Source organism: Pezoporus flaviventris, unplaced genomic scaffold (assembly GCF_033815535.1).
Source record: "Pezoporus flaviventris isolate CSIRO_AGI_PZ_B2104156 unplaced genomic scaffold, CSIRO_AGI_Pfla_v1 ptg000001l, whole genome shotgun sequence".
NCBI classification, from domain to species: domain Eukaryota; kingdom Metazoa; phylum Chordata; class Aves; order Psittaciformes; family Psittacidae; genus Pezoporus; species Pezoporus flaviventris.
This window is the reverse complement of record NW_026892549.1, coordinates 12,986,113-13,012,232: the sequence shown is the minus strand read 5'-3', so window position 1 is coordinate 13,012,232 and position 26,120 is coordinate 12,986,113. Positions and strand designations below refer to the sequence as shown.

Below are 26,120 nucleotides of genomic sequence, written 5' to 3'. Positions count from 1 at the left end.
TCTATCATGACTGTTTGCAAAGCATCAAAAAAGATTGTGCCTTTGTGCAGTGATGGTCAAAATGTTCCTGTGCACAAAGCACTGTCACTGGATCAGTGCTACTTATGACCAGAGAGTGACCACTGCTGTGAGGATAGTCTTGCAGGTCATGGATCAGGGCATTAAATAAAGCATTTTGTGAGCTCCTCTGTTTAAGTGGTACAGTAGGAAAAAAAGAATGACTAAAGAACACCCTTCCACATTCCTGTTTGGATTCAAGTCTGGCTTCAAGTATAGCTGGGCTTGAGAATTGGAATGTTTTCATTTTCAGTGGTTCGAGTAGATGCTAGGTTGTTCAAAGTTAAGGTTATAGGCTAAATTACTGCAGTCTTCTTTAGAAGAGGATGCATCTTATCCTTCTATAAAGGTTTGTTAAAAAATATGTAGCACCTGATAATTTAACACCAAATGAGTGGCTGCTAAATTTCCCCTCTCTGTCTCTCACACACACACACATCTACACACAGAGGAATGCTTCTTGACTGCCAAGCTATGCGCCAAGATTTTGTTCACTTTAATCTCAATCTTATGAGTTAGAAAACCATGAAACAAATTTTCTACCAAGTATGCTGACAGATTTTTAGTTCTAGTGGCTCCACAGGGCATCACTAAAGTACACTGAAAAACTTTTTCTTATTAAAGGTATCTGAGCTGATCCATTTTCCATTTCAGTCAATATGAGCAGTATCACCATGAAAAACTCAACACTTGTTAACTGATACCATACACTCATGAAAATTATTTCATTTCAAGTAAACAAAAAGTTGTGACACCTTCAACCCCATTGTGTGGTTACTGCTGGCACAGTAATTGGTGGCAGCTACTTTGGAGTGTTATGTCACATAATACCGTACCAGTTCAGGACGGACAAATTTAAAGGTATGGTTTAAAATATTGGGGGAAATTTTTCCTGGGAAGATGGAGGCAAGGGGCATGGAATATTTATTTCCCAAGAATTTCGGTTATTTGAAATGCATAATCTCTGATACTAAAAAGAAAATAAAAAAATAAAAAGGTGTATGGAAGAATCATGAAGAGAAAGCTGGATCAGGACAGCTGGAGCTGCTCAGGATCCAAGTGATATGGTTGTGTTCTCTTATGAAATAAAATGACCACATTTTGCTCTCATTTACATTCCTCCCAAACCAGGGAACATTGTTTGTCTGCGTGAAGACAAAAAGAAGTTGGTTTGCTATATAATTACATCCATGATCCGTGAGGATCCTGATTGTAATAAAACAATATGCTAAGTGAATATATAACTGGAGATCTTTAAAAGACTTGTTAATTCCTTGGGGGTTTATCATGCTGTAGTCAATTTAGGGACAATTCAGTTACTAGATTGCTAGCAATATTGGTTTCATAAACTCGGGGGAGTAAAATGAGCTAAAAAATCTTCTCTTAAAGAAGCGAAACACTTAACACAAAGCCTCCTTTTTAAGCTGCCCTCTTACTTTGCACTCTGCCTTGCTCCTGAAGCTTTCTGTTGGTACAATTTCTCTCACTTAGGTATCAATCCCATTAGACTGCTATATTATATGGTTAAAACATTGATGTAACACAAGCTGCTACAGCAAATAATTGAAGTAATAAAATACAACTGCAGTTATTTGTTCTCTTGAATTGCAGGCAAAAAAAAGGAGACAGGGTTTTTTAAACTGACCCTATAGTGTTGCATACAGACAGCAAAACTTTTATAATGTGTCTTATTGCTGTAAAACTTTTTTGGAAAGAAAATATAGTGTAGTTGTAGTTTGTTTGTTGTTTTTTTTTTCACAGGAAAAGCAGTTAGTCTGCATTATGGAATTACACCTTCATAATTTTATTTAAAAAACTTTTTTTTTCTTTTGAAGCAACAGGGATGTTGAAAGAATCTGAAAGTATAACTACCCCTTCCCCCCCCCCCCCAAGAAACTTGATGGATTTAATTTATTCTGTGTGCATGTGTGTCTGTGTGTGAACATCTCCTCTAGGCTGAGACTCATTTTGTCAAGTGCTAGCCCAAAGTGTTTTTCTATTAATGGCTAAACTGCAAGGTCTGACTAAATGGGATTTGCAGTGGAAGTACTGCCAGCTCCTTGCCTGCGATGGCATGTGTGCTGTACTAGGGCATAACGCCTCACATACCCGGTTTATTCAGGAGGAAAAGAGAGGACTTCTGTGTCTATCTTTTTATCTTTTTCATAGCTAGGAGCTGGATACCCTCACATGTGAGCTTCCCTGAATCTGACTCTGACCAGGGGGTATGTCAGGACCTTCATTTTCTCTTTGGCACAGAGTAAGCAACAGAGACAGTCAGCTGGCTTTAAATTTCTCTAGATTTTTTGTTTCAGTGTGTACAAATGTCACTGCTTGATTTACAAAGTATATTAACATTATTTTAGTATCTACAAAATGTTGTTCGATTCTTTTTTATTTCATACATTAAGTGGTTTATTTTATTTATTAAGCCTATTGAAAAAGATTTTATTGAAAGTTCTGAAGACAAAATGGCTTGTTTCCTTCTACATGTTCACTAATAGATATATTATACAATGCTAGAAAAAAGGCAAAAGGCCAAACTCATCTCTGGTGTAATTCCAGTAAAAACAATAAAATTACACAAGGCATGAATTTGGCCCAGGCATTATAAATGTTACTCTGGTGCACACTGAGTGTCTGCTTGTTGTTACTGGCAAGGCTTAAAATACAAATTCCCCTTTTTTTCATAGAAATACGTATATTTCTCTGGAACAGATTAATCAATGAAGCAGGTATCAGGTAACTATGACAAAGCCATCAACTGGTTAAAATGCCTGCCTTTTTTGTGGCTTTTTCTTCTTTTAACTAGCTTACTGTCCCTGCTTCCAAATTATTTAAATATATATTTATTCTCTCTTTTGTGCATTGTCATTGAAAGACCTTTTTTTCCCCCCTGCTGTTGTCTCCATTTCTCTAATTTGTCTTGTATGTCCTTCCGTGATGCTTCCTGTTGACACCTCTCAATATTTTTTCTAACTCAGAATGTGGCTTTCTAGCAGACATAGAGGCCCCAGACTGAATACCCTTCTGAGCCAATTCTGACTTGGACCTTGCACAATGCTATTAACTGGCTCTTAGTCTAAGAAAGGTGGCTATAGTGGGATTGCCTGAGCCTGAAGACAGAAATGGTTGAGGAAATATTGTCAATATGTTTGCACTACGTTCAACCACTTTTAATTTTTACTCAAAAAAGTAAAATTAAAAAAAAGGCCCAAACAATTTTAAATCACAAACTTGCAAGGGCAATGCAATATTGCATTCATCTGTACATTTTAGTTTATCCTTGTTAGCCACTTTAAAGTAAACACAGTTCAATGTCCTTGGAAACAGTTTTCTTCAGCCCACTAGACTTCCCTGGAAAAAGGCTTTATCTTCTGAACTGCTGGATATTTGTGTGTGCATGTAATTTTTTTCCTATCAGCCTGTCCGTGTCCACCCCCCCCCCCCCCCCCCCCTTTTTCTTTTTTCATATAAAAGTTGGGAGCAGAAGCTTCCTTGGAACAAGACAGAATCATAAAAGACTTCAGGAATCTCATCACAAGCTAAACAGTACAAATTGCACATTCTTCATGGAAGTATTAGCTTTTAGTGCGTGCCTGGATCCAAGCATAATAGATTAGCCCAAAGTGGGAAAGAATGAACAGTACAAAATTAGCAGAACTGGGAGCTCAGATCATTTCATGGAGCAATATGATCTCTGTACTTTCAGGGTACTGAATTTTAAAGCCGCTGGAAACAGTATGTAAAATTATATCAGAGTAAGCAAGGAAGCATGTGTAGGCCTGGGAGAAGGGAGTAAGAAGTTTGAAAAATACCTTTTCAGAGGAAAATAAGTGCTGAAAATCAGTGAATGAGCTTGTAGGAAACAAACTGCTATTCATGAGCAATTTCTTGCTCTGAAGATAGAAATATGCTAAAAGATACAGCAGAGAAAAAACAAATAAAATACATTTCAGAGGTTGTTCAGAGGCCAAGTGCTGCTGGAGAATAATCCTGCACTCAGACAGAAATATAAAACTGCACAGGATTGGTCGGTCTTCTGAGGTTTCCCTTCTCAAGGAAACCTTGCCAGAATCCTTTATACCACTGGCTGACGGGTTTGGTTTAATCGTGCTGGGAAGTAGCCCAGGAACACTGTACATTTAATGGAAGCTTAAAGATGGTGGTGAGCATACTCTGGCAGATGTACCTTGTACTTTCTGACTGCCTTCTTCAGGTCCTCAGGAATAGGCATTAATTATTTTTGAGAACAAAGACATAAAAAAAGATGCTGAAGTTAAATACACCCTGGAGGAGCAAGTCACTGAATACAAATCTAATAATATGGAGTCTTACAATACGTATAGGAATATAAGCTGATAGAGGTCATATATTGTGGTTATTAGTACATACCTTAGCTGCAGAAGCCTCACTTCCTCTGCCATCCTCACTCTGCTCCTATAATCTAACTACACCATATCAGACAGTGATCCTAGCATGGGAGTCATCAGCTTTAGGGAACATTAGGATTTATTTTTTTCAATTCTTCTGCAGTGTTCTGTTCCATTAGAAAGTGAGATAGCATTAAACTGTTTTAAAAACTCATTTTTTTTCGTAGCTATATAAATATATCTACAATACTTTATAATTTTAAAACTCATTTCCTCTTTGCTTAACTCCTTGAGATAAGTGAACTCTCTCTTATGTAAACTTTCTACCAGAATACTGACTACCTTTTAAGCAATATATGATTTAGAAGGTAATGAAATATCACTTTCTTATTTTTCTCTTTTTTTTTTTTAATAAATATGTTTTAAAGTGCATTTTGCTGCACTTTAGCTTTTAGATTAAGAGATAAAACTGATGAAAGGGACATAATCTTCTGTCACAGAGCAGCATGGCTATTGGGAGGTGAGTTAGTTTAAAATACCATTTTTAACTTAATTTCTCTTCATCAAGATGACTGTAGTTCTTTACTACATCCCATAAGGTACTTTATCCTTGCACATAAAGACATTTTCTTCCTTAAACACTGACTATCGTGTGGTATGAGACAGTATCTGTGCATGTCTGCAATGATATTATATATAACTATATCACAGCTATGGACATTAAAGCCAAACTGAGTCTTGATTTTAGGTCCTTTAGGGTGTCAAACTTTGGATACCTATGAGAAATCTGACTTTCAGAGAGCAAGTGTTTAAAACTTCTTTTGAAACCATGTCTCCTTAAAACTGCACAGCCAGCCTTTAAAGTTCCTAACGGTCACTTCTGAAGTCTTGCTGGTGTACCCACTCCTACCCCAGCGGATCAGAGCCCCAAACCAAGAGCCCTAAGCTCAGGGCTTTTTTGTTGTTGCTTTTATTTAACATGATTTGTTCACTGGGGATCAGAGTAATGAAACCCAGTAAATAATACATTGGGCAAACAGAGAAGATAACAAAAGGAAATAGTTAAGGTACTATAATAATTTTAGCCATTCTTTTTTCAGGTCACTATAATCTGCCCAAAGATAACTAATTGTTCAAAGTAAACATTCCACTCCGACCGCAAAAGGAATCCATTACACAAACATATAATTCACAGTCATTTTTAGTGGGCTGTAAACAGTTTGGAATGAGCATAAAATGGGACAAAAATCAAAGTGAGCATTTAGAAATGAAAAAGTGTTTGCTACAAAAGGTCAGTCCCTTTACTTGGCAAACTATGTAGAAAAGCCTGGGAAAATGTTGAACACACAAGCAGTAAGGGAATTTTAAAGCCAACAACCTCCCTGTTTCTTTAAACAGACATCGGAACCTATAACTGGATCCTGTCAAACAAACGACAGCAAAAAAACATAACAGCTGCTAAGAAGTAAAGTTGAAAGATAAAGTTTTCTAAGTTAAGAACCTTCTCAGAAGTGGACTAGAGGCCTTTCTTAAATCTTTAAGCAAGGTTATGGATCCCAGGGTGGCTTTTAGGCATTGGATCAAGTATGTAATTTTGTGTATCATTCCTGTCAGAGCATCCTGTGCTCCAAGAAAAGCAACAGAAAACAATGTTTGCAATGTCCAGTTTAGAATGGAAATGGTACCTGTAATCATCAGCTTTTCTGCCTGCAGTGTCATTTTTCAAGTAATTTCGGCTGATTTGAGATCACTAACTTGGATTTGGGAATGGAGGGAGAAAATGAAGGATGTTTCAAAAGAGAAATGAAAGTTAAATTATATTTCCCTGGAGCATTAGTACTGCATTTCTTTACAAAACCTAAACTATACTGGATACCCTCAGCAGGTTTAGGATACTGACTGCTGAGGGTGTTCATTTACACTGTCATTAGACACACAGACAAATGATCATCCCTAGAAAACATAAGACTATTTTCACGCGATAAAACATTACTATGAGAAGTACTGGATGGCATTTTGTTTAGACGCAATGCAGACTGATATTTTGGAGTTTGTTTTTTTGTTTGCTTGTTTTGGGTTTGTTTGTTTATTTGTTTTGGGGTTTTTTGGTTGGGTTTTGTTTCTGTTTAGGGTTTGGGTTTGGTTTTTTTTTTTTTCTGTTTTTTTTTAATGCATTCTACTCATGCCTTTCACATTTAAAAAAAAACAAAACAAAACAAAACAAAAAAAAAAGGCAAAAACCAGCCAAAACTTTTAAAGGGTCATGTATAACAAAATAAATAAGCAATTTGTGAAATGACTGGAAATAATATCTTGCCTAGAAACATCAAAAATCTTGCAATGGACCCCACCCTTGGCAGGATTGCACAGCATGTGAGTTATAGTATCTGGGAGGATTGTCCCAGGCTTTCCTTGTTGCACTTTTCAGCTTAGGGTTGGCACTACCTATCAGATGCTTTCTGGGGAGAAGAAAAAACATGGAATAGAGATGAAAAAAGTCAGGTTAGCATACAGCCCCAGAAAAGCCTGAAGTACATCCAAGGTAGGTGTTGATAGCAAAGTAAAGCACTACAAAGAAAAAACAGATACACTCTCCCATGAAAAACTTTCCCTCCAACTCCCTAAGAACATAGAAAGTGAAGAAATACTAGAACTCATTGAGCAGACATTGTACTCCTTCAATCTGATCATTGCATGGTGCAGAATTATTCTCTTATCCTCACAGGGGCCCATCGTAGGACTTTTTTTTTTGCTATTTAGGACATTGCATTAGATACAAAGGGTACAATGTTCTTTGCTTATATACTATTGATTCCAGTGGCACATGTCTGTCTGTATAGCTGTGTAGGACAAGAAGTTGATTAAAACGTATGAATGAATAAATAATACAGGAAGAAAAAAAAAAACAAACCTTTTTTGTTTCTTTGGTTTTTGGTGGGTTTTTTTTAAAGTGACAGTTGCCTTGCAACTTTACAAGAATAAACATTTTTTATTGACTCTCTTTATTAAAATCCACTATCAGCTCTGCAAGATGGCTGAGTAAATGTAGAATTTGATTAATAAGAATTCTCCTTCCCAGTCCTATAACTGAAAATACCACAACAGGCTGAAAAAACGGAATTTGCTCTTGAACAAGTGAATCCTTGTTGGATAGATAAATATGCATTATGGTGTAAGAATTTTTAGACCAAGCCTTATAAAGCACCCCTGTCGTGAAACGGTGAATAAGCAACCCGTAGCCTAGAGGATAAATGAACAAAATCTGATTTAAGTTACAGCAAAACAACTTCAGAATAATTCCTCTGATTTCAATGTAGATATTAATTTAAAAATAGTGTAACTAAACAGGAAATCTTGCCAACAGTTAATAACAACCTCTACATTTTTAACCTGTGGGAGAATGTTACTTCAGTTGACTATTATATGCAACCTTATCTACACAGGAAAATATACTAATTAATATGGTTTATTCAGATTACTGCTAGACTTTTTTATGCACAGTGATAATGCTTTAAAAATCAGAAAAACAAATAGAAAATCCATAGGTAAATAATTGAAACCATGAGGTGATAAATAAGAACATAACCATTCAGCAAAAATGGAATGTTCTGTAAGTAACATTTAGGGTTATTTCTCCTAAGGTATTTTTTTATAATAATCCTATAACTTATATGAAGCACACAAGTAACATTTTTGGTTACAGTATGTAGCTGATATATTTTCTAAATCAGAAAAAAAGCTTTTCTACAACAGCCAATATGCCAGCTGTACTGAGTATCTAGGCCATCTTACCAAGACTATGAAAGTAAACATACAGTTTTCATTAAATGTGCCTTTTCCATAATTGGTACATAAGTATTTCCCATGACTGTGCAGTTGAGTATCTTGGCTGGAGGCATATCTGGCCATTAGGAGGAGGGCTTCAGATTTGTTGAGTCTCAGCCATGCCGGGAGACTTGGCACCTCCACATACTGCTTCCTAATACCAGCCCTGGTATAAAATGTCATCAGAAGCTTGCATAAACATTGGACTTAGCTTCACATAAATTACTGCTGTCCTGAGATACTTTATGCCAGAACTTAGTAAAAACAACACTTTGAGTAAATAAAATGTGAGTAAACGCAAGTATCTTAATCCAAGAAAACGATAATAGAAAAAACTATGTAGCAAACATAAACTCATAAATACAGTGATAAAATGAATTTTTTATCTCTGCCACATGATTAGCTTTTATTTATATATTACACTAACTAAAAAGGGTAGACATCTCTAAGTCACAGCAAGTTTGAAGGAAACACCACAACAATAATGCAATACTCCAAAGGATGAACTCCTTTGAAGAAGCAGTGATATTTTCATTTTTTTTCCATGAACATTTTTCTGATAATCACACAGACAATATACATTTAATTAGATGTCTTTGATTTTTTTCTATTACTGTTCAGCAGTGCAGAGACCTCTGGCCACAATTCTCCTAGAGGATTGGTCAGATATATCTGTGAAATATCTAGTGCATCTTTTGGAGAACCTGTGCTAAGATCATAACCGAACAGTCATTTAGACATATTCTGCATGGCATGTGTTTTTTATAATCTAATCTCTGCTTTTCCTTTTCATGTTCTGAACTTCTCCTTGCAATTTCTCCTCTATTAATAGTCACTTCACATGTTTCTCCCCTTTGTCTCTCTTTATCCAGACTCCAGCTTTTCTCCAGAAAACCAATGCTACTATCTCCCCCTACTGAAAGAACTCCAGTTTGTTAGTCTTTGACTTCCTGCCAATCGTTCTGGGAATAATAATATCCAAGTGTTCTCTTTGCTGTATAATTAAAGCATGAATTTCCCAGAGTTTGAAACTCCAGGGTAGTTTTATTGCACCTTTCACTATAAAACCAGGTAACAATGATGGAATAAAAATAGCTTTTCCTTTTGTGGTTGACGGTCTAAGCATCTTTTTATTCTTCATTGTTTCCCTTGTTCTGAGACTCCAGTATATGGCAGTGACAATGGGTTCACCCAGCCTTATTCTGAAAATAAATTTTCTATCTTTTGCAAGATATATGTTTCCCCAGATCCCTGGAACAAGTTGTAAACTTGTAACAGATGGTGATGAAGCCACACATTTTTATACAATACATTTTAAGATTCTGCATCTACCGCATGTACCTTCCAAAGAAAATGACCTTCAGTGAGAGAAGATACACTCTGCAGAAAAGAAATCAAGCAACGGTGTTAAGTACATCTTTTCGATACTATGTAAATCCTTCTTATTAATCAAAGCTTTTAATGAGGGTGAATATTCATTCCAATGTTCCTACAATATGATAGATTTTTAAAATAACTGTAAAAATTAGATACCTGCATGCATTAAAAAAATATGGTCACACTAGAATATTTATTTTGGATGAATACAATTCAGGACTTAGGAAAAAGTATTGGCATTATACTAAGCAAAGACTTCAGAGTGAACGTTACTGACATTTTATTGATGTTTAGCATTTTCTTAACCAGAAAATGGCTAAACCAACCACATGTCAAGCAAACTATATGGAATAGTCAGCATGAATGGATTATGTTAGCTTTTATAAAGAAAATGAACTTACAGAATGTGAGATTGTTCAGTTCGTAACTATATTATAAACTCAAGTGCATGCCTGTCATGGCAATTTGAGCACAGTTAAAACGTTAAAGTTCTGATCACTAGGAGAGAAAAAAGTTAGTGTTAAATATTAAGGTACTTACCTCTTCTTTCAACAGTTTTTATACACAGTCTTACAAATTGGGGGACTGTAGATTTCTCATGCTCACAAACCAAGTGCAAATGGGAGCCAAAAATTTGATCTACATTTGGGAAAAAAAGAGGAAAATACATTAAGGCATATTATTAGTAGTGGGATTTTTCACCCTTCTGAGCTTGCACATTAATTAAAAGCTCAGCTCTCAAAGACGGACAGACAAATTTGGAAACAAGCCCTTTTCAAGTACTGCTGGTCATTAGCTTCTGCCACAGAACCAAATGTCTCAGGATCTGCTGCTGGTAGCACTTGGATACTGCCTCCTGTGTTCTAATTTCAATTTCTATTTACACATTGGCCTTGATCTTTCTAAAGTCTAAAGGTCTCTGAAGTTTGCTTTGACCCACCATAAAATGTGAAGGCCATTCTAGGTGTACAGTTCTGTATCTTGTTGAATCCAAAATCCCACATGATAAGAACTGTTGGTCCAACCTTGAAACTCATATGTCGGGTAGCCTTCTTTTCTATGCATACAGAGATTCTCTCTTCCCATAGAGTACTGTAGGGGTGCAAGTGCCTCATCACTTTGCAACATTAGGACGTAGTACAAATTCATCTCATCTTTGCAGAAGTTTTTTTTAATCACTAAAGTAGCCGTTTAAAAAAATAGAAAGTCTAGGTAACTTTTGATGAGGATTGCATCTTACACCAAGTTTAACTTGTGATTTGTATTGTTTCTTTGATGAATAATCAGTTAATTAGATAATGTTACCATTTAGATTAATGATTTCAAAGTTTTGATCAACTTTGAATGTTGATCTTAAAACATATTTATATAAGCAGGTTAAACTTTTCAGATTACTAATTAGCTTCCTTATTTCCACTCTATATGTTTGAAAAATTATGAAACGAGCAATCAGTAACGGGGATGTCGTCAGCTAGAATCAAAATGAATCAAACAGATGAGAGAAACTGCTCAATAGGAGTCAATTAAATGCTGAAACAATAGGAGTGTACTATCATCATTTATCCAAAGCGACAGTCTCCATATAGCATTTCAACAGAGTACCACAGTTTGGAAATTGACCTAGAGGTTTTGAAAATAATTGTATAGATAGCTGAAGGGTTCTAGCACACACCTGGATTCCTCACAGTGAGCCCAACAAGCCTACAACGTCCATGGCACAGGATATTTCCTTCATAGTCAGCCCTACCGTCTTCCACCATAAGCAGCTTGACTGCTGCCTCCTCCAAGAAGCACACCTTTTTCTCACTAACAGGCAGAAAACTATTTGTTTATTTTCTTCTTTACAAAGAGTTTTCTTTTTCCTTTGTGAATCACTACCATTTCTTATTAAGCTTAGATTTCAAGGACAACTTGATTGCCTTTTCTTTCACAGAGTCACATAATAATAGAAGTGGGAAGGAACCACCAGAGGTCATCTAGTCTAACCTCCATCCTCAAGCAGAATCACCTAGATTACATTCCTCAGGATTGTTTCACCAGAGTAGGGAACAATCAGAAAAAGAAGGTAGGGTGCATGGGATGGTTTGAACTTCTTATCAGAAGTTCAAAAAGATGTACCAGGGAATTTATTCCAGCATCTCCCAATGCATGTGATCTGCATTCTGGTAGAGTACATTAAAGCCTCTATTTAAGTTAGTTGGAGTTTCAGCTGCAGAAGGGATGAAGAGCTGGGTTCACAGAACTACACTGAAGAAGGTTGTGTGCATGTGTGGCGTTAAGCATTAGCGAACAGTCTGTTACATGTTTTGGGGTTATGTTTCTGACAAAGCACAGTCTGGTTACATTTTCTTCAGAAAACATTTATAGCTGCCTTCAGTGGTAATTATATATACAGAGATTTATGATTAAAATGTACTAGCTCTTCCTCTTTTGACATCTTAATTGTTTTTTTTTAAATTTTAGCAAAGACCTGTCAAATTCTTTGCATAATATGGAATGTTTTCCAATGTAAATTACATTAAAAAGAATAAAAATGCATCTTATTTGGTGGACAAAGACACTTGTAAAAGATTTCAGAAGCAAAACAGGCAAAGAGCTACATTGTGTAGATGGCAGTACATGAATAACCAAGACAAAATTAATGTATGCATCTTCAGCAGGTTTTCTTCCCTGTTATAACCAACTTCTTGGGACGATTTTGCAGTTACTTTTTCAATCTCCTGTATCAATGCAGGTTACTTGGTATTTGTGTGAGGAAATAGTGCAACTGTTTTGCAATTCTCACCTAGTTCATGACTTCTTTTCTGGTGTAGATTCTGCATCTTCAGCAAAATGTTTAACCTCATTTTACATACTTTTTAATACATGGGTATAGTCACATCCTGTATCCTGCAGTTAAGCTTTAAAATGCGTATTTTTTAGAAGACTGGCACTCAGGATTTTTGTCTTGGGCAGCAAGAGGGAGAGGGAGAGGGCAGCAAATCAGCATTAACAGTTGTTGGCCATCATGTATATTTATAACTACATGAATCCATGAGACACCTAAATATTCTGAATTCTGGATACTCCTAAACCTCAAATTCCATGAGACTATTGTTTTTTTGCTGTACCTGTTGCTGTATGTAAGTATGGGAATGGCAGTAGTTACACTGCCATATTTGCAGTCTTAGAGATCAGAGATATAGCTGGTGAAAACTCAGCTGAAACTTGTTTATACATTAATTTGAAAATAAGAAATTATAAGAATTGCAAATTATTAACTTTTGTAAACTAGATTATTGTGTAACTAAGATTAAAATGTTTTCTTGTTCTTTTATAGTTGTGTCTATATATATTTAAAAACTAGTTTAAGGAGAACCTATCCAGTTTGGTTTTTTTTTAATCTAAAAATAAGAACTGCTTCCAAAGGGATAAAAGGAGCAAAAAAGCCTTTGTTTGATTTATTTGTGATAGGACCCTTCAAAACTTCATTTTTTATTACTTGAAAAAAAAAGGATGTACACAACACTCCTAACCTCCTGTTATGACAGTTTATGTTTCTTATCCAGCTTATTTAACTCAAATGCCTGGGAAATAGACACAATTACCACCTTATGGAATGCTACTTAACTTTAAATGCTCCCTTCTGAATAGAAATCCACTTTATCTTCTCAGAGTTATTCCAATTTCTCAGGAATTATTTCCTCTATAGGCTTCTGAAATGCTCTTGTTTCATCATTTAAAAATTTGAACTAACAATTGTTCAGAAATATCTTTTATTAGAACAAAGGCAATTCTCATACAGTGGATTCTGTTCATAAGAGCATGTACAAAAGAGCTGCATACTATGCCCATATACAGCTTTAATCATTCACTCTTTCAGCTGCTATCAATTTAAAACCAATGAAACTCCCACACTGAGTCCATTTGAGCAGTCAATTTTAATATCTTGGGGCATCTGTAGTTATTCTGAATTGGCTGCAAAAGCAGAACTAACAAGTTAAGCTCTAACCATAAGTCTACATCAGGCTGGTAAACCATACATCAAATACAGACAGCTAGTCAATAGTGTAGTATGAAAAACCAACAAGCATTTTTAAGAAGAGCAATATATTCATAATATGTTAGGTGGTATGGTTTACATTACACATCCCTGATATCTGTGTATTAAACTTTCTGTTTAAGAATGAGGGGTGTGTTGCAGCTTTGCACGTGGATATGAGACACCAGAAGAGGAGGGAATGGACATTTGCAAGTTGTATAATATAAGATGATGATTACAACTGCAATGTATTGCTCATTCTGGTGAGCTCCAAGTTTTCCCTGAGCCTGACAGAGCTACTTTTTTGAGTAGCTCTCACAGGCTGCAGCAAAGCCACTAATTCTGAGCTGCAGAAATCTTGTCTGTGGGAGAGAATACTTCTGGAAAAGAAACAATTAAAATAAAATCACAAAAGCCACATCCTTACCGAGAATGTCATTGTTAAATTTTTTCTGGTGCACATGGACAAGATGTGGCCACACTTGGAAGGAGCTCATACTTGAGTGTTTTTTCTTAAAAAAAAAATGAGAAGGACATGTCTAATATTCCCATTTATTGTGTAGAAGCTCAGATTCTGATGTGAGAGAAGTTATAATGGCGTAATGTCCAAGTTTTTAGAAATGTGAATGATATCTATGTAATTCAGTGTCTTCCAGGAACAAAATTAACTCTGCTAGATCTGGATTTGAACTGCTGGACTACCAGAGCTTTGTAGCAGTGTGTAAGTTTTTTGATTTCTTTGTATCTGTTTGAATGTTAAGAGGGAAAAGGGGAAAGAGAACAAAAAAACACAAAATAAAAGGAATGAACAGAAGGAGGTACAGAACAGTAGTCACCACAGCAGTGAATTTTCTGGAAGGTCAAGAGTTGTAGTTGGAAAGAGTCATATTCTGAAAGGCAACTTCTAGCTGCCCAACCTGTATTCAGACATACTAAGTCAGACATTAAAACAATGCTGGTTCCAGACTGGGGCTCCAAATATTGCCACAATGCTTTTACAATAAATGGGCCAGGTCCTCAGATGACTGAAGATGGCGAGGTTGTCAATGGAGATCCTCTGATTTATGCTATCTGGGAGTCTTGCCAGTCCTTTTAACTTGGAGATTTACTATACATAGTTGATCTGTGGTAGTCATTAATTAAAAAAAAAAATTACATTTGTGAACAGTTACTATTAAGTGTCATGTGAGCTGCCAGATTCGTTTCACATTCTCAGAAAAAAGGAAAATAGAGAATACTTACAGACACCAGTCTCTTTTATGAAATTATGGTGTTTTGCTGTGGACAATAGCTCATTTGAATTCAAAGAGAGTGAGTCTGCTGGTTTTAAACCACGGCAACTCCTCAAAACAGGTCTCCAGAAATGAGATATTTTATGATTATCTGAGTTATTTCTGACCATCATGTCAAAGGAAAAAATCCATTTGTCCTGTGTTTGGTCATCCGTAATGTTTGGGAAATGTACTTCCAAATATCCAGGTAGTGGCCAAAGAAAGAAACACCTTTGTAATCCACTGTCTATGCAAGACAAAGGAAATATTTCCTAATTTTCATAAGTTATTACGAGCACTAACTCACTTGCTAAATGCCTTCATAACCCACAAAAATTACAGAACACACTGAAGATAGGTCTTGATCTACTCTTTTGGACTTCAATGTACTGGAGGAAAGGGATGCCATCCAGAGGGACCTAGACAGGCTGAAGAGATGGGCCTGTGCAAACCTCACAAAGTTCAACAAAGCAAAATGCAAGGTCTACACCTGGGTTGGGGCAATCCCAGACACAAATACAAGTTAGGCAGAGAAGAGATTCAGAGCAGCCGTGTGGAGAAAGACTTGTGGATGTTGGTAAATGAGAAACTGAACATAAGCTGGCAGTGTGTGCTTGCAGCACAGAAAAACAACCGCATACTGGGCTGCATCAAAAACAGTGTGACCAGCAGGTCGAGGCAGAGTAGACTCTGCTCTTATGAGAGTATTGTGTGCATTTCTGGTATTCTCAACATAAGAAGGACATGCACCTTTTGGAACAAGTCCAGAGGAGGGCCACAAGGATGATAAAGGGACTGGAGCACCTCCCACATGAAGGCAGGCTGACACAGTTGGGGCTGTTCAGCCTGGAGAAGCCTGGGTGGAGACCCCGGTATCTGAAGGGGCCCTACAGGGATGCTGGAGAGGGACTCTTTCATTAGGGATTATAGTGATAGGACAAAACGTAATGGGTTTAAACTTCAACAAAGGAAGTTCATGTTAGATATAAGGAAGAAGTTCTTTAATGTGAGGGTGGTGAGGCACCGGAACAGGCTGCCAAAAAGAAGTGGTAAATGCTTCCTCCCTGGCAGTGTTCAAGGCCAGGTTCGACAGGGCCTTGAGCAAGCTAGTGTACTGGGAGGTGTCCCTGCCCAGCAAAGGGGGGTTGGAGCTGTATGATCTTAAGGTCCTTTCCAACTCTAACCATTCTGTGATTCTATGACTCCTTATGGGCATTACACTCATTACACTGAACTACTCCAAGGTCCTCTGAAACTTATGAGACAGTAAAGACATTTTCCCTTGTCTGGAATCAACATGGTTGGTGATCTCTGTGCTGCTGTCTGCACAGGCACCAACATATGCTGAGCCTCATTCTATAGGCTATCAAGCCAAATCACAGCTAGTTCCTTGCATTAGCAATTGAGTGGATTGTATTTTAACCTTGGAACAGTTGTAACCATTCCAACTTTTATGCTCTTTTGGGTTTTTCCTTAAATTAACTTACAAAATAAACCCAGTGAAGTTCCTTCAGTGTTTAGCTTTTGGGAAAAAAAAAATTAAAAAAATCCACCGCCAAAAAATCTAGATTAATTTCTTGCCAGCTGCATAGTTGCATTTTCCTTTTTTCCCACAGTGTCATTTTTGTTGTTACTCATGCTTTTTTACCATTTACTGAAAGTGTATTTTGTGCTAGTCTACTACCAACACAACCACCATAGCTTTATAATCACATTTTCACAAAAGTAATTTTTCTTTTTGATTGTGGACTAGAAAGGCTCAGAAATCAGGAAGTTAGCAGGCCAATATCAAGTTGAAGGTTGGCAATTCATTTTAGGTAATATTATATCATGACAAAGCTTAAACACAAAGATCAAAGTTCAATTATAGACTATAAAGTAGTTTTAAAAGAGAAGATTTATATATTATTTTTCTAGCTTATTAGTGCAGATTCTGTAAATTCTGAGGATGTTTCAATCCCAAGGAACTGAGGAACCCTGCCCTAGCATATAAATTTGAACGCAGTTATTCTCAAAATACTACTATTAAATGGCAGACATGGAACTGCTTCTCATTTAATATTTATGGGTTTGCACGCATGTGTATATATATGAATTTAAGTCTTCATACAGACACGTAACACAAAAATAGTGTATTATACATCATCTCAGAAATGGTTCAAAATGTTTCTAGACCAAAAATATTTTGTTTAAGCATGAGTGTGATGGAATGAAAAGGACTGATGATCTTCATTAGAGCTCTCACAGGAGCATGAAAATACCCAGTTACCAGCTCATCACAATGAATGGAGTCAATGTTCTCTTCCCATTCTGGCTTCTTTTATGCAGAGGATGGGACAGCAAATGGGACAGCAATGACAAAAATAACTTTTTGTCATGTAAAGCATCAGCATGTCTTCATTTTTGGATCAGCATGTAACTAACATTTACACGCTGGTCTGCTACATTCTCTTGTTTGATTGCTATCCTCTTACTTCTTATTCTTCTCATTTACCAACTACCTACTTTATTTACTACATTCTACATAAAAAAAAGTTTTGTAAAGAGTTAAATAGTAATCATGTAATTTCTAGATTTTATGATAACAGTGTTGGCAGAACAAAGTACCCCAGGAGATCAAACTGCTATTTAATTTTGAAGCCTGTATTCCCAAATTTGGTTAATGTGGAGAAATGTGTTGAGTCTTCTGGCCAAGTGTGTACACATCAGTGACTAACAGACCACAGAACTGTGTTTAAGGGAACTTCCCACCTTAAAATGTATTTACCCATGACTATAATTTATGTGTTAAATTTATTGGAGTTTTGATTCCAATGTGACATACAATGCAAAAAATCAATATAGATTTGAGAGTTTTATAGTGCCCCTGGCAAATATGAATAACACTTGATGAAAAATGAAGGTTTCCACAGCACCTACAGTACCACTACATTGGAGTAATTAACACCTCACGCTTCACCGGTATTTATATCAATTCTTCACTGGCACACAGAACAGCTCTTTGTCAAAAATTTGGTACGAAGATATCCTGCAAGGCTTTAGACGCACTTTTATTACAAGCCCATATTTTAAGGGATTTACAATTCTGACAGAAGTATTTCCCAATGGGAATAAAGTTAGGATGCATGTTCTCAGAGTTGGAGGAATTTTTTCTTGTAAAAATGGTTAACATTTTTTCCCTTAAGGAAGGAGCAAATAAATAGTTTCAAGAGGTTTCTGCAACTATTTACATCATCTTTAGGAAAAAAAAAAATATATGCATCTTATAATACAGAATTTGACAAGCTTTTCATCTTTAAGGTAGATGGTTGCATCTTGTGATTTAAAAATATTCTAAGGGGAGCCTAAAAATTAACATTTAAAATTGGTCTCTGTATAAGTACTGTAACTGCATTTTCATAACATTTTAATGGATTAAGGGACAAACTCTGGTGAAGACAATGAAGGAACCTTATCACATAGACTTACTGGAGGTTGGAACTGAGCCTTGCTAAAGAATCCTGCCTCATTTGCATGGCCAGAACCTAAACCTAATGAAACTTCATGGTAGATAACTAACATGTTTTCTTCATGGTGACATTAGTTTGGTAATAAAACCGTGCCAGGTACTGATTCTGAATTACTGTGTCACAAATCGTATACCTTCATTATCTATGGAAGAGTATCCCAGGTAGAACCAAGTTATGTTTATTAATCAAGAACTTAATGCCACTGCAGCCAAAACCAAATTCATGTGTCTTTCCTAGACAGATATATTAGAGGCTGGAATTGAGTTATGCTAATTAATATGTGTTTGTTAAAAAGGATCACATGTGATCCCTATGTAGCACTGCAGGAGATTCATCAGCCACACTTTGTTAAACTAAAAGTACAATCCTTAAATCCAGAAATTAAAAGACTATAGACTACTCTTCTATTACTGTAATAACTGAAACAAACTAACATGATGCATTCAAATCCTACCCTCAACCCAAGAGTACTTCAAAGAGGCAAAGCCCTCAAACCTGTTGAAATGAGATACTATGAATGTGTAAAAACAGATCCTGAAAGCTTGTTGTGTGAGTGTGCACACCTCACACACATTATTTATGTATAATAACTTTCTTTTTTTTTAAGTTTCTGTGGCAGTTAGAAGCAGAAGCTCACAATCAAGGCACAAAATGATTTAATATAATGAAGATGCACTTACACTAAGAACCATTGCACTGAACATTTCTGCAGATATCTAAAACATAAGAACTTAATTCCTAAAATCTTCTCCTTCTCTTCAGACATGGGCCCAGCTGGTGTTTAACTCCTGTGACTGCTTTAGATTTTCCTGGCTGGGGTCAATCTCTTGGCTCAGCACAGACAAGTTTAACATACACTAGCAACACCCCTTGCCGTTTTTGACACACCACTGGAAAACTCACACTCCAGAGACTGACAGGGGCTGCTGGCAAAATGCTTCTTTCTAGTCAATTTGCATGTGCAGTTGTGGGTTTCACACATAATAATTTGGGAGTGTGTAAATTTTTAAGGCATTATTCTGGACAATGTTTGAAAACATGGCTTTGCTTCATTATTAGTGGTCAGAATGCTACTGCCTTCAAGTCAACTACCAGCTTCTTAGCAAAACACTTCTTGGATAAACTAACACACAAATTTCATCAAAGAAGCAATTTTTTAAGGGTGTGTGAAATTGATGGCTGACTGACTTAGCAAGAAATTGTAGTAGGAAAAGAATAACAGATTCAGGGCATTTATTATTCACTGGCATGTATTTTAAATTGATCAAAATGTATTTTGTAGGAGAGTTAGGAAAATAATGAGAGAAGACAGCAGAAAGTATTTCAGTCTACCTTAGAAAACAAATCAGTCAGCACAGCATCTGAAGTTCCTATTTCAGGTTTTAAAAATATAAAACTATATCAACATTCTTTTCTCAAGAAATTAAGTTGTGCAGAATGTGATTTGCAATGTGCATGATGAGTGCCTGTGTTAAATGGAGGGGATTTTACCACGTTGAGCATCAAAACAAAAAAATTGAAGCAGCGGTCTGATAGCACAAAGACAGATGTAAACACACACTATTTACAGTTCAGTAGTGCAAGCTGCATGTGATACACTAAGAAAACAATATCTGAGATGCATTTGTCCAATGCACCTACTCATTTAACAGAGAATGAAAAATTATTTTGTGATTTTTTTTTCTTTTTACTATGAAAAGGTACATAAAACCAACACACCTTTAATAAGTCCCTTTTCTTGCAATGTTTTCAAGGAGGGCCTTCGGGAGATGAACTTCTTTAATCTGCTTTTAACTCGGTTTCTGTCATTTGTGTCAGAGGCACTGTAGTTCAGTCTGAAAACTAAAGGAATCAAAAAGAAGCATTCAGTGAAATTGTATTTTAAAACTAATAGCAGTTTGCTCAAATATCCTTAAAAAGTAGTGGCCATAGCCACCCTAGTAAAATCATGCAGTAGGTCAGCAGTGTAGAAGTTTGGATAGTGCAAAACATCTGATTAATACTTTTGTGAATAAACATGACTTCATTCTGCTGATTAGTCACAGAGTTATATTATTTGTTGCCTGTAAGTATTTGGATGGCGACCAGTTTACTCATGAAATGATCACTAATCCCACAAGTTTTACATGGATGATTTTTCAACTAAAACTCTGGACTCAGCATGCTATGCCCTATTAGGTATATACTACTTGTAATGAAAAAGGGTGGATGGTTCACCACTAGTGGAGGACTGAATTCTCTTGCCAAGACAGATTAAGCATTATATATATATTTAATGCAGCTATAGAAAATATGGCTATGTGCCATGAAATGTGTGCGAGGTGCATTAATTTATGGGGAAAAATGTATTCCCGTCTTAAAGATTATATTTTAAATACTTAGGCATTTATGAAACTGAGAAACATTTGGACCTCAATTTATTCCTGCTCTGTGTCAAGAAGACATAGAACCCAGCTGCACAAAATCCCCTGGAGAAAGTTTCAAAGGTATAAATTTAACTTTTTCTCTGCTGAGGTGCTTGCAGGGCACTGTCATAGCTACCAAAATAGGCAGTATTAGTGTGAAAGAGAAATCAACATGCTCCAGAAGCAGAAGCAATGTCATGGGAAGACCTTCTTCAAAGATTTCCTTGGACAGTCAGATTTTTAAAGTCTGATAACAATTCACTTGAGCCTCACCACCCTTGAATAACCCTTGTCCTGTGTGCGCTTGAGCTTTCACGCTTGCCCATTCCCTCAAATGCTGAGTAGGCAAATAGGGAACCAGAGCTGTCCTGCTTTCCCTGGCAAAGGCCTCCAGCTGACAGAGGGGCTTTTGCTTCCTGTGGAAAATAATAGCTTTCCATCTTCTCTTGAAAATCAATAAATTAATCAATCAATCCACCAAAACACAGCATTGTCCACAAGTTAAATTTGCAGGAGTCGGTCAGTCCATTGTCTCTTCCACAGAATTTCTAAACAGTACCCTGGATAATTTAGCTGCAGTTACAGAGATGTTTCCTAATCTCCACATCCAGACCGAGTCTTGCCTATATGCAGTGATCTTCATATAGAGGATCCAAGGGTAGAGAGATAGCTAAAATAAAATTATGATCAATGTTATTGGGTCATTTTGTAGCAAGAAGTTATAAACAGAACCAGAATGTTTAAACGTGCACAATTATAAAACAATGGCAAGCTAGAACAACTGGTTAAACAACAGTAACAACCCTGGAACATTGCGGTTTACATTAGAAATCTGATTTTAACAGCCAAACTTATGAAATAGTTTACGTTTTGCTGTTGTCAAGGGAGAAAAACTTGCCAAATTGTTCAAGTAAATAGAACATAGCCAATTAAGGAAAGCAATATTTAAACACATGCCTATGATGATCAGAGCATAGTTTGCTTCTGATTTCACTACTGATTTTAACAGAAGAGCGCTTCATTTTCCCACAGCACTAAAATGACCCCACACATACTTCCACAAACTAGTAATCACACAGGACAAATAAAATGACACTTTATTGGAAAATACATAGCTTGGTACAGTAATCCATCACTTATGAAAAATAGAATTCACATTTTTTAATGGTAGCATTCTTGGAGTGATGTATCATAATATAAAGATTAGCATTCAATTGATGGTTGGTGCTTTTTTAACATTATAGTGGAGGACTTTTTGTTTGAAATTGAGTAGTCCTTGGCAGGGACAAGCTGAAATTCCAAGTTTACTTGGATGCGCTATAAAAAGAACAACAAATGTATGTTTCTAATTCTGCATCTTAATGGTATTTTGAAACAGTGAATTGTGTTTAGTTTGGGGACTCACTTGTTGCTTATGGTCATTTTGTCCATAGTGATTCATATTTGTGTTTGCTTTTTCCCAACTTAGAGTGAAGCTTCCTCAGTATAAAGCATAGAATAGCTAGGGTTGGAAAGAACCTTAAGATCACCTAGTTCCAACACCCCTGCCATGGGTAGGGACACCTCACACTAAACCATGTCACCCAAGGCTCTGTCCAACCTGGCCTTGAACACTGCCAGGGATGGAGCATTCACAGCCTCACTGGGCAACCCATTCCGGTGCCTCACCACCCTCACAGTAAAGAATTTTTTCCTTATATCCAGTATAAACTTCCCCTGTTTAAGTTTTAACCTGTTACCTCTTGTCCTATCACCACGGTCCCTAATGAAGAGTCCCTCCCTAGCATCCTTATAGGCCCCCTTCAAATACTGGAAGGCTGTTATGAGGTCTCCATGCAGCTCTCTCTTCTCCAGGCTGAACAGCCCCAACTTCCTCAGCCTATCTTCATACGGGAGGTGCTCCAGTCCCCTGATCATCCTCGTGGCCCTTCTCTGGACTTGTTCCAACAGTTCCATGTCCTTTTTATGTTGAGGAGACCAGAACTGCACACAATACTCCAAGTGAGGTCTCACAAGAGCAGAGTAGAGGGCAGGAGTGAAAATATCTTTTAAGCCACTTAATGTGCCTGCCACATTTTCCATTCTGCAGGACTCTGAAGCATTTTTGCCCACTTGAACTACATGCTTAGCTCTGATTATGCACCAGATTTGTGAAGATATTCTAACTGGAGTGAATGTGGTCATACAGTGAATGGTAAGATCCCTCTGTTTAGAATGATGTATTAACCCAGCTGGAAGTTTTATACCTGAAAGAGCTATTATGGTGTTAAAACTACATCTAGAGGTAGGAATAATTATTGTTATGGACACTTTCGTATGCTCCATGTTGAGTTGTATAACGCATAGTTAAAAACAGCAGCAAAGTTAATTTCAATGAATTTCTTATTTTATTCTATTAAGCATGTGTGAGTCACCAGAGGGAAACTCCAAGCCTCCCAGAAATTCAAGGGTTTAGATAGCATGTTCCAAAACCAGCCTTCGCCAGAAATATTCTTGTTGGGATCTCACTTAGAAATATTCCTTCTCTTGCCAAACCATTCTTCTCGTGATAACCCCACATTAAAATGATTTTGCTATTATATTTGGAAATACAAAGAGGACCAAATGTTGCTTCCAAATAATAATTAAAAAGTAGTTATAAAACTCAAACCAAATAATTTATATCTTTGTAGTACCTTCCCTTTTAAATTTCAGGTTCTCACTTCAGCCATAAGAATCATCCATGAAAGAGGGCTGGCAAAAGTTAAACAACATAAAAAAGTGGAAAGTGGTTCCATACAGATGTTATACAGGCTACTTAAGGACCTCAGTATAAAATAATAGGAAATAAAATCTACTGCTTTTTCTACTGTATGTTCCCTGGTATACACTGGATAGGTGTGCCATGTGATTCCTTGTACTAAATAACCCCATACTCTTGATTTCTAAAGCTACACACACTGACATATTCACATTAATGTTTCAAAATCAACATAGACAAGAAAGTTAATTCCCCTCCCTTTGCGCAGACTTCATTTAAGTACTTGTTATGTTGCTTCTGAGACAGAAAAAGAAAACACATGCTTGCTCTGGGTGGGTCCAGGGTTTTTTATAGTACATGTACAGGAGAACCCAACAGAGTCCAATATTATGATAAATTTCTTCTGCAAGTGCAAGTGGTTGCAAGGACACTTCAATCCAACACCAAAAATGTAACCTGAATACTGGGTGACTTCCATGTTTAGCTGGAAATAAAGTTGGACCCTGATATCCAGAAAAGCATTTATAGTGACTTTGGTCACTTTATGATATATCTATTTTTCCCACAGGTGGGAGAGGTATGAAGGGACAAATGAAAAAAAAGACAAGACCTTTTCCTCAGATAATTTACTCTAGAAATAAGACATATGAAATCACAACAGTTTATCACATTAGGGAAGTGCAATAGAGATTGAGTAAAAAAAAAAAAAAATAAAAAATGTATAAACACATCTTTGGCCCTTCATATTGGATAGCGCTGAAACAACATCAGCTGAATTAGGAAGGATAATTATAAACTAAATTCTTTGGGGGAAAAAAAAAGAGAAACACGAAGTAAAGAAAACTGACCTTTTTTTTGGACCGTTATACTTAGTTGCATCAATACTTAGTCATTGATGCAACTCTAACCTTAATATTCCTCATAAGATATAAATAGAAGAGTAACATGTAAAATGACAAAATAGAGTCTGTACAAGAGTTTTTACACAAGAAGACAGGTGGAAAGAAAGAATTATGCATTACCTCCAAATCACAGAGTTCTGCAGAAATAATACCATCAGAGTCAAAGTTTTGAGATGTACACATGAAGAATTACTTGCTGCAATTTAGTGCACTAAATTGTATATATAATGCAATGAGAGTAAACATAATTTAAGCAGAAATAAACAGTAGCTAACATATTTACAAGGTGAAGTTACAAAAGCCTTCCTTTAGAGTTTTGCCCTGGCCACAACCAGAAGAACCAGACAATGCCCTAATCTAATCTTTTCAGGGCAAAGATCAAAATTTTTATGAGATGCCTTTTGGTGAATTTAGTCAAGTATGCAGACAATATATTTCTAGAAGACTGTTTTTCCTGGTTGTGATGTTCTGCACAGAACCTGAGTGATTCAGAAAACAAAATATTTTCATATGTTTGAAACAGCTCCATATTTTATTGGCAAGATTTTGTAACTCCATGTAACACGATCTCACATTTCTTCCAATGACTTTTATTTCACTCTGAATTTACAAAACATTTATACATAATTCAAATGGTTTACCTATGATTGCTTCCTGCCAGGTACACTACACCTGAAGACTTCAAACATGTTGAAAACATCGGTTTTATGAAGAACTACTCATTAATGACTTTCTGAACTGTGACAATGGGTATTGACTGCTTGTCAGACTAAAGCACTATTGATTGTTTCACATCATGTGTATTGCAAAACCAATTTCTTCCAAGTACCTCTTCCTAACTGAAATACATTATTATGATGCTTATCTGTATATTAGAGCATCCCAAATTATCCTATGCAATACATTTGGATAGAAAGGGCTCATACAGAATGAAAAGCAGCCCTGGGAGCGGATAAGGAATTAAGAAATTTGAAGAGCCTTACATTCATACTTCCTCTTTCATCAGCTTTCTTCTGCAGGAAAAAAAAACAACCAAAAAACAAAAAAACAAACAGCAAACCACAACTCATCTGAACCACACAATTTTTTTTCATCTTCTGGAGGACCTTAAAATTTCAGGCAGTTTTGGAGATAACTTTTAGTATAACAGTAACACCCATAAACTGAGACTTAATAATTCTTTTCCCAAGGAATACTGAAATTGACAAGCTTGACCATTCAAAATACAGAATACACTGATCAAAATCCTAGCTTAACTTTCTTAAAATACAGATGAACAGATCCATGGGCTTAACTGTGATCTCTGATTCATTAAGCTAACAATTTTCTGAAGTGCTTTACAGCTTCATATCCAGAGTCTTTAACAGCATCTTGCAGTACTGAAACAAATCTAAGACGGTAATAGGGGTGGTAGAAGTAGGTCCTATGATTTTTTTATAATGAAAGTGCCAGTCTAAAAGCAGTTCTATCACATATGTGTGAAAATATTAATTTAAAGGTATTAATTAGATAATTAATTAATTTCAAGTAATGGGAATGCTTAATTGCTGAGAGTCTCATCCCTCTGAAGAAATATATCTTAACATGAAGAAGCATATGACTATGCCTATGTTACAGGAGACACTGTAATTTAAGAATAT

The 26,120-nt window shown here is 36.3% G+C and overlaps 1 protein-coding gene across 7 annotated transcripts in view; it reads right to left on the bottom strand.

The window, feature by feature from the left end:
• Window positions 1-26,120, bottom strand: part of ARHGAP15 (Rho GTPase activating protein 15) — a 392,541-nt gene that overhangs the window by 159,988 nt on the left and 206,433 nt on the right. For all 7 annotated transcript variants that reach the window (XM_061445138.1, XM_061445129.1, XM_061445154.1 and 4 more), the window contains 2 exons: window positions 20,153-20,275; window positions 10,173-10,271 (listed from right to left, as the gene is read on the bottom strand). In XM_061445138.1, coding sequence (XP_061301122.1) covers window positions 10,173-10,271; window positions 20,153-20,275 — 222 coding nt within the window. The remainder of the gene's footprint in view (window positions 1-10,172; window positions 10,272-20,152; window positions 20,276-26,120) is intronic.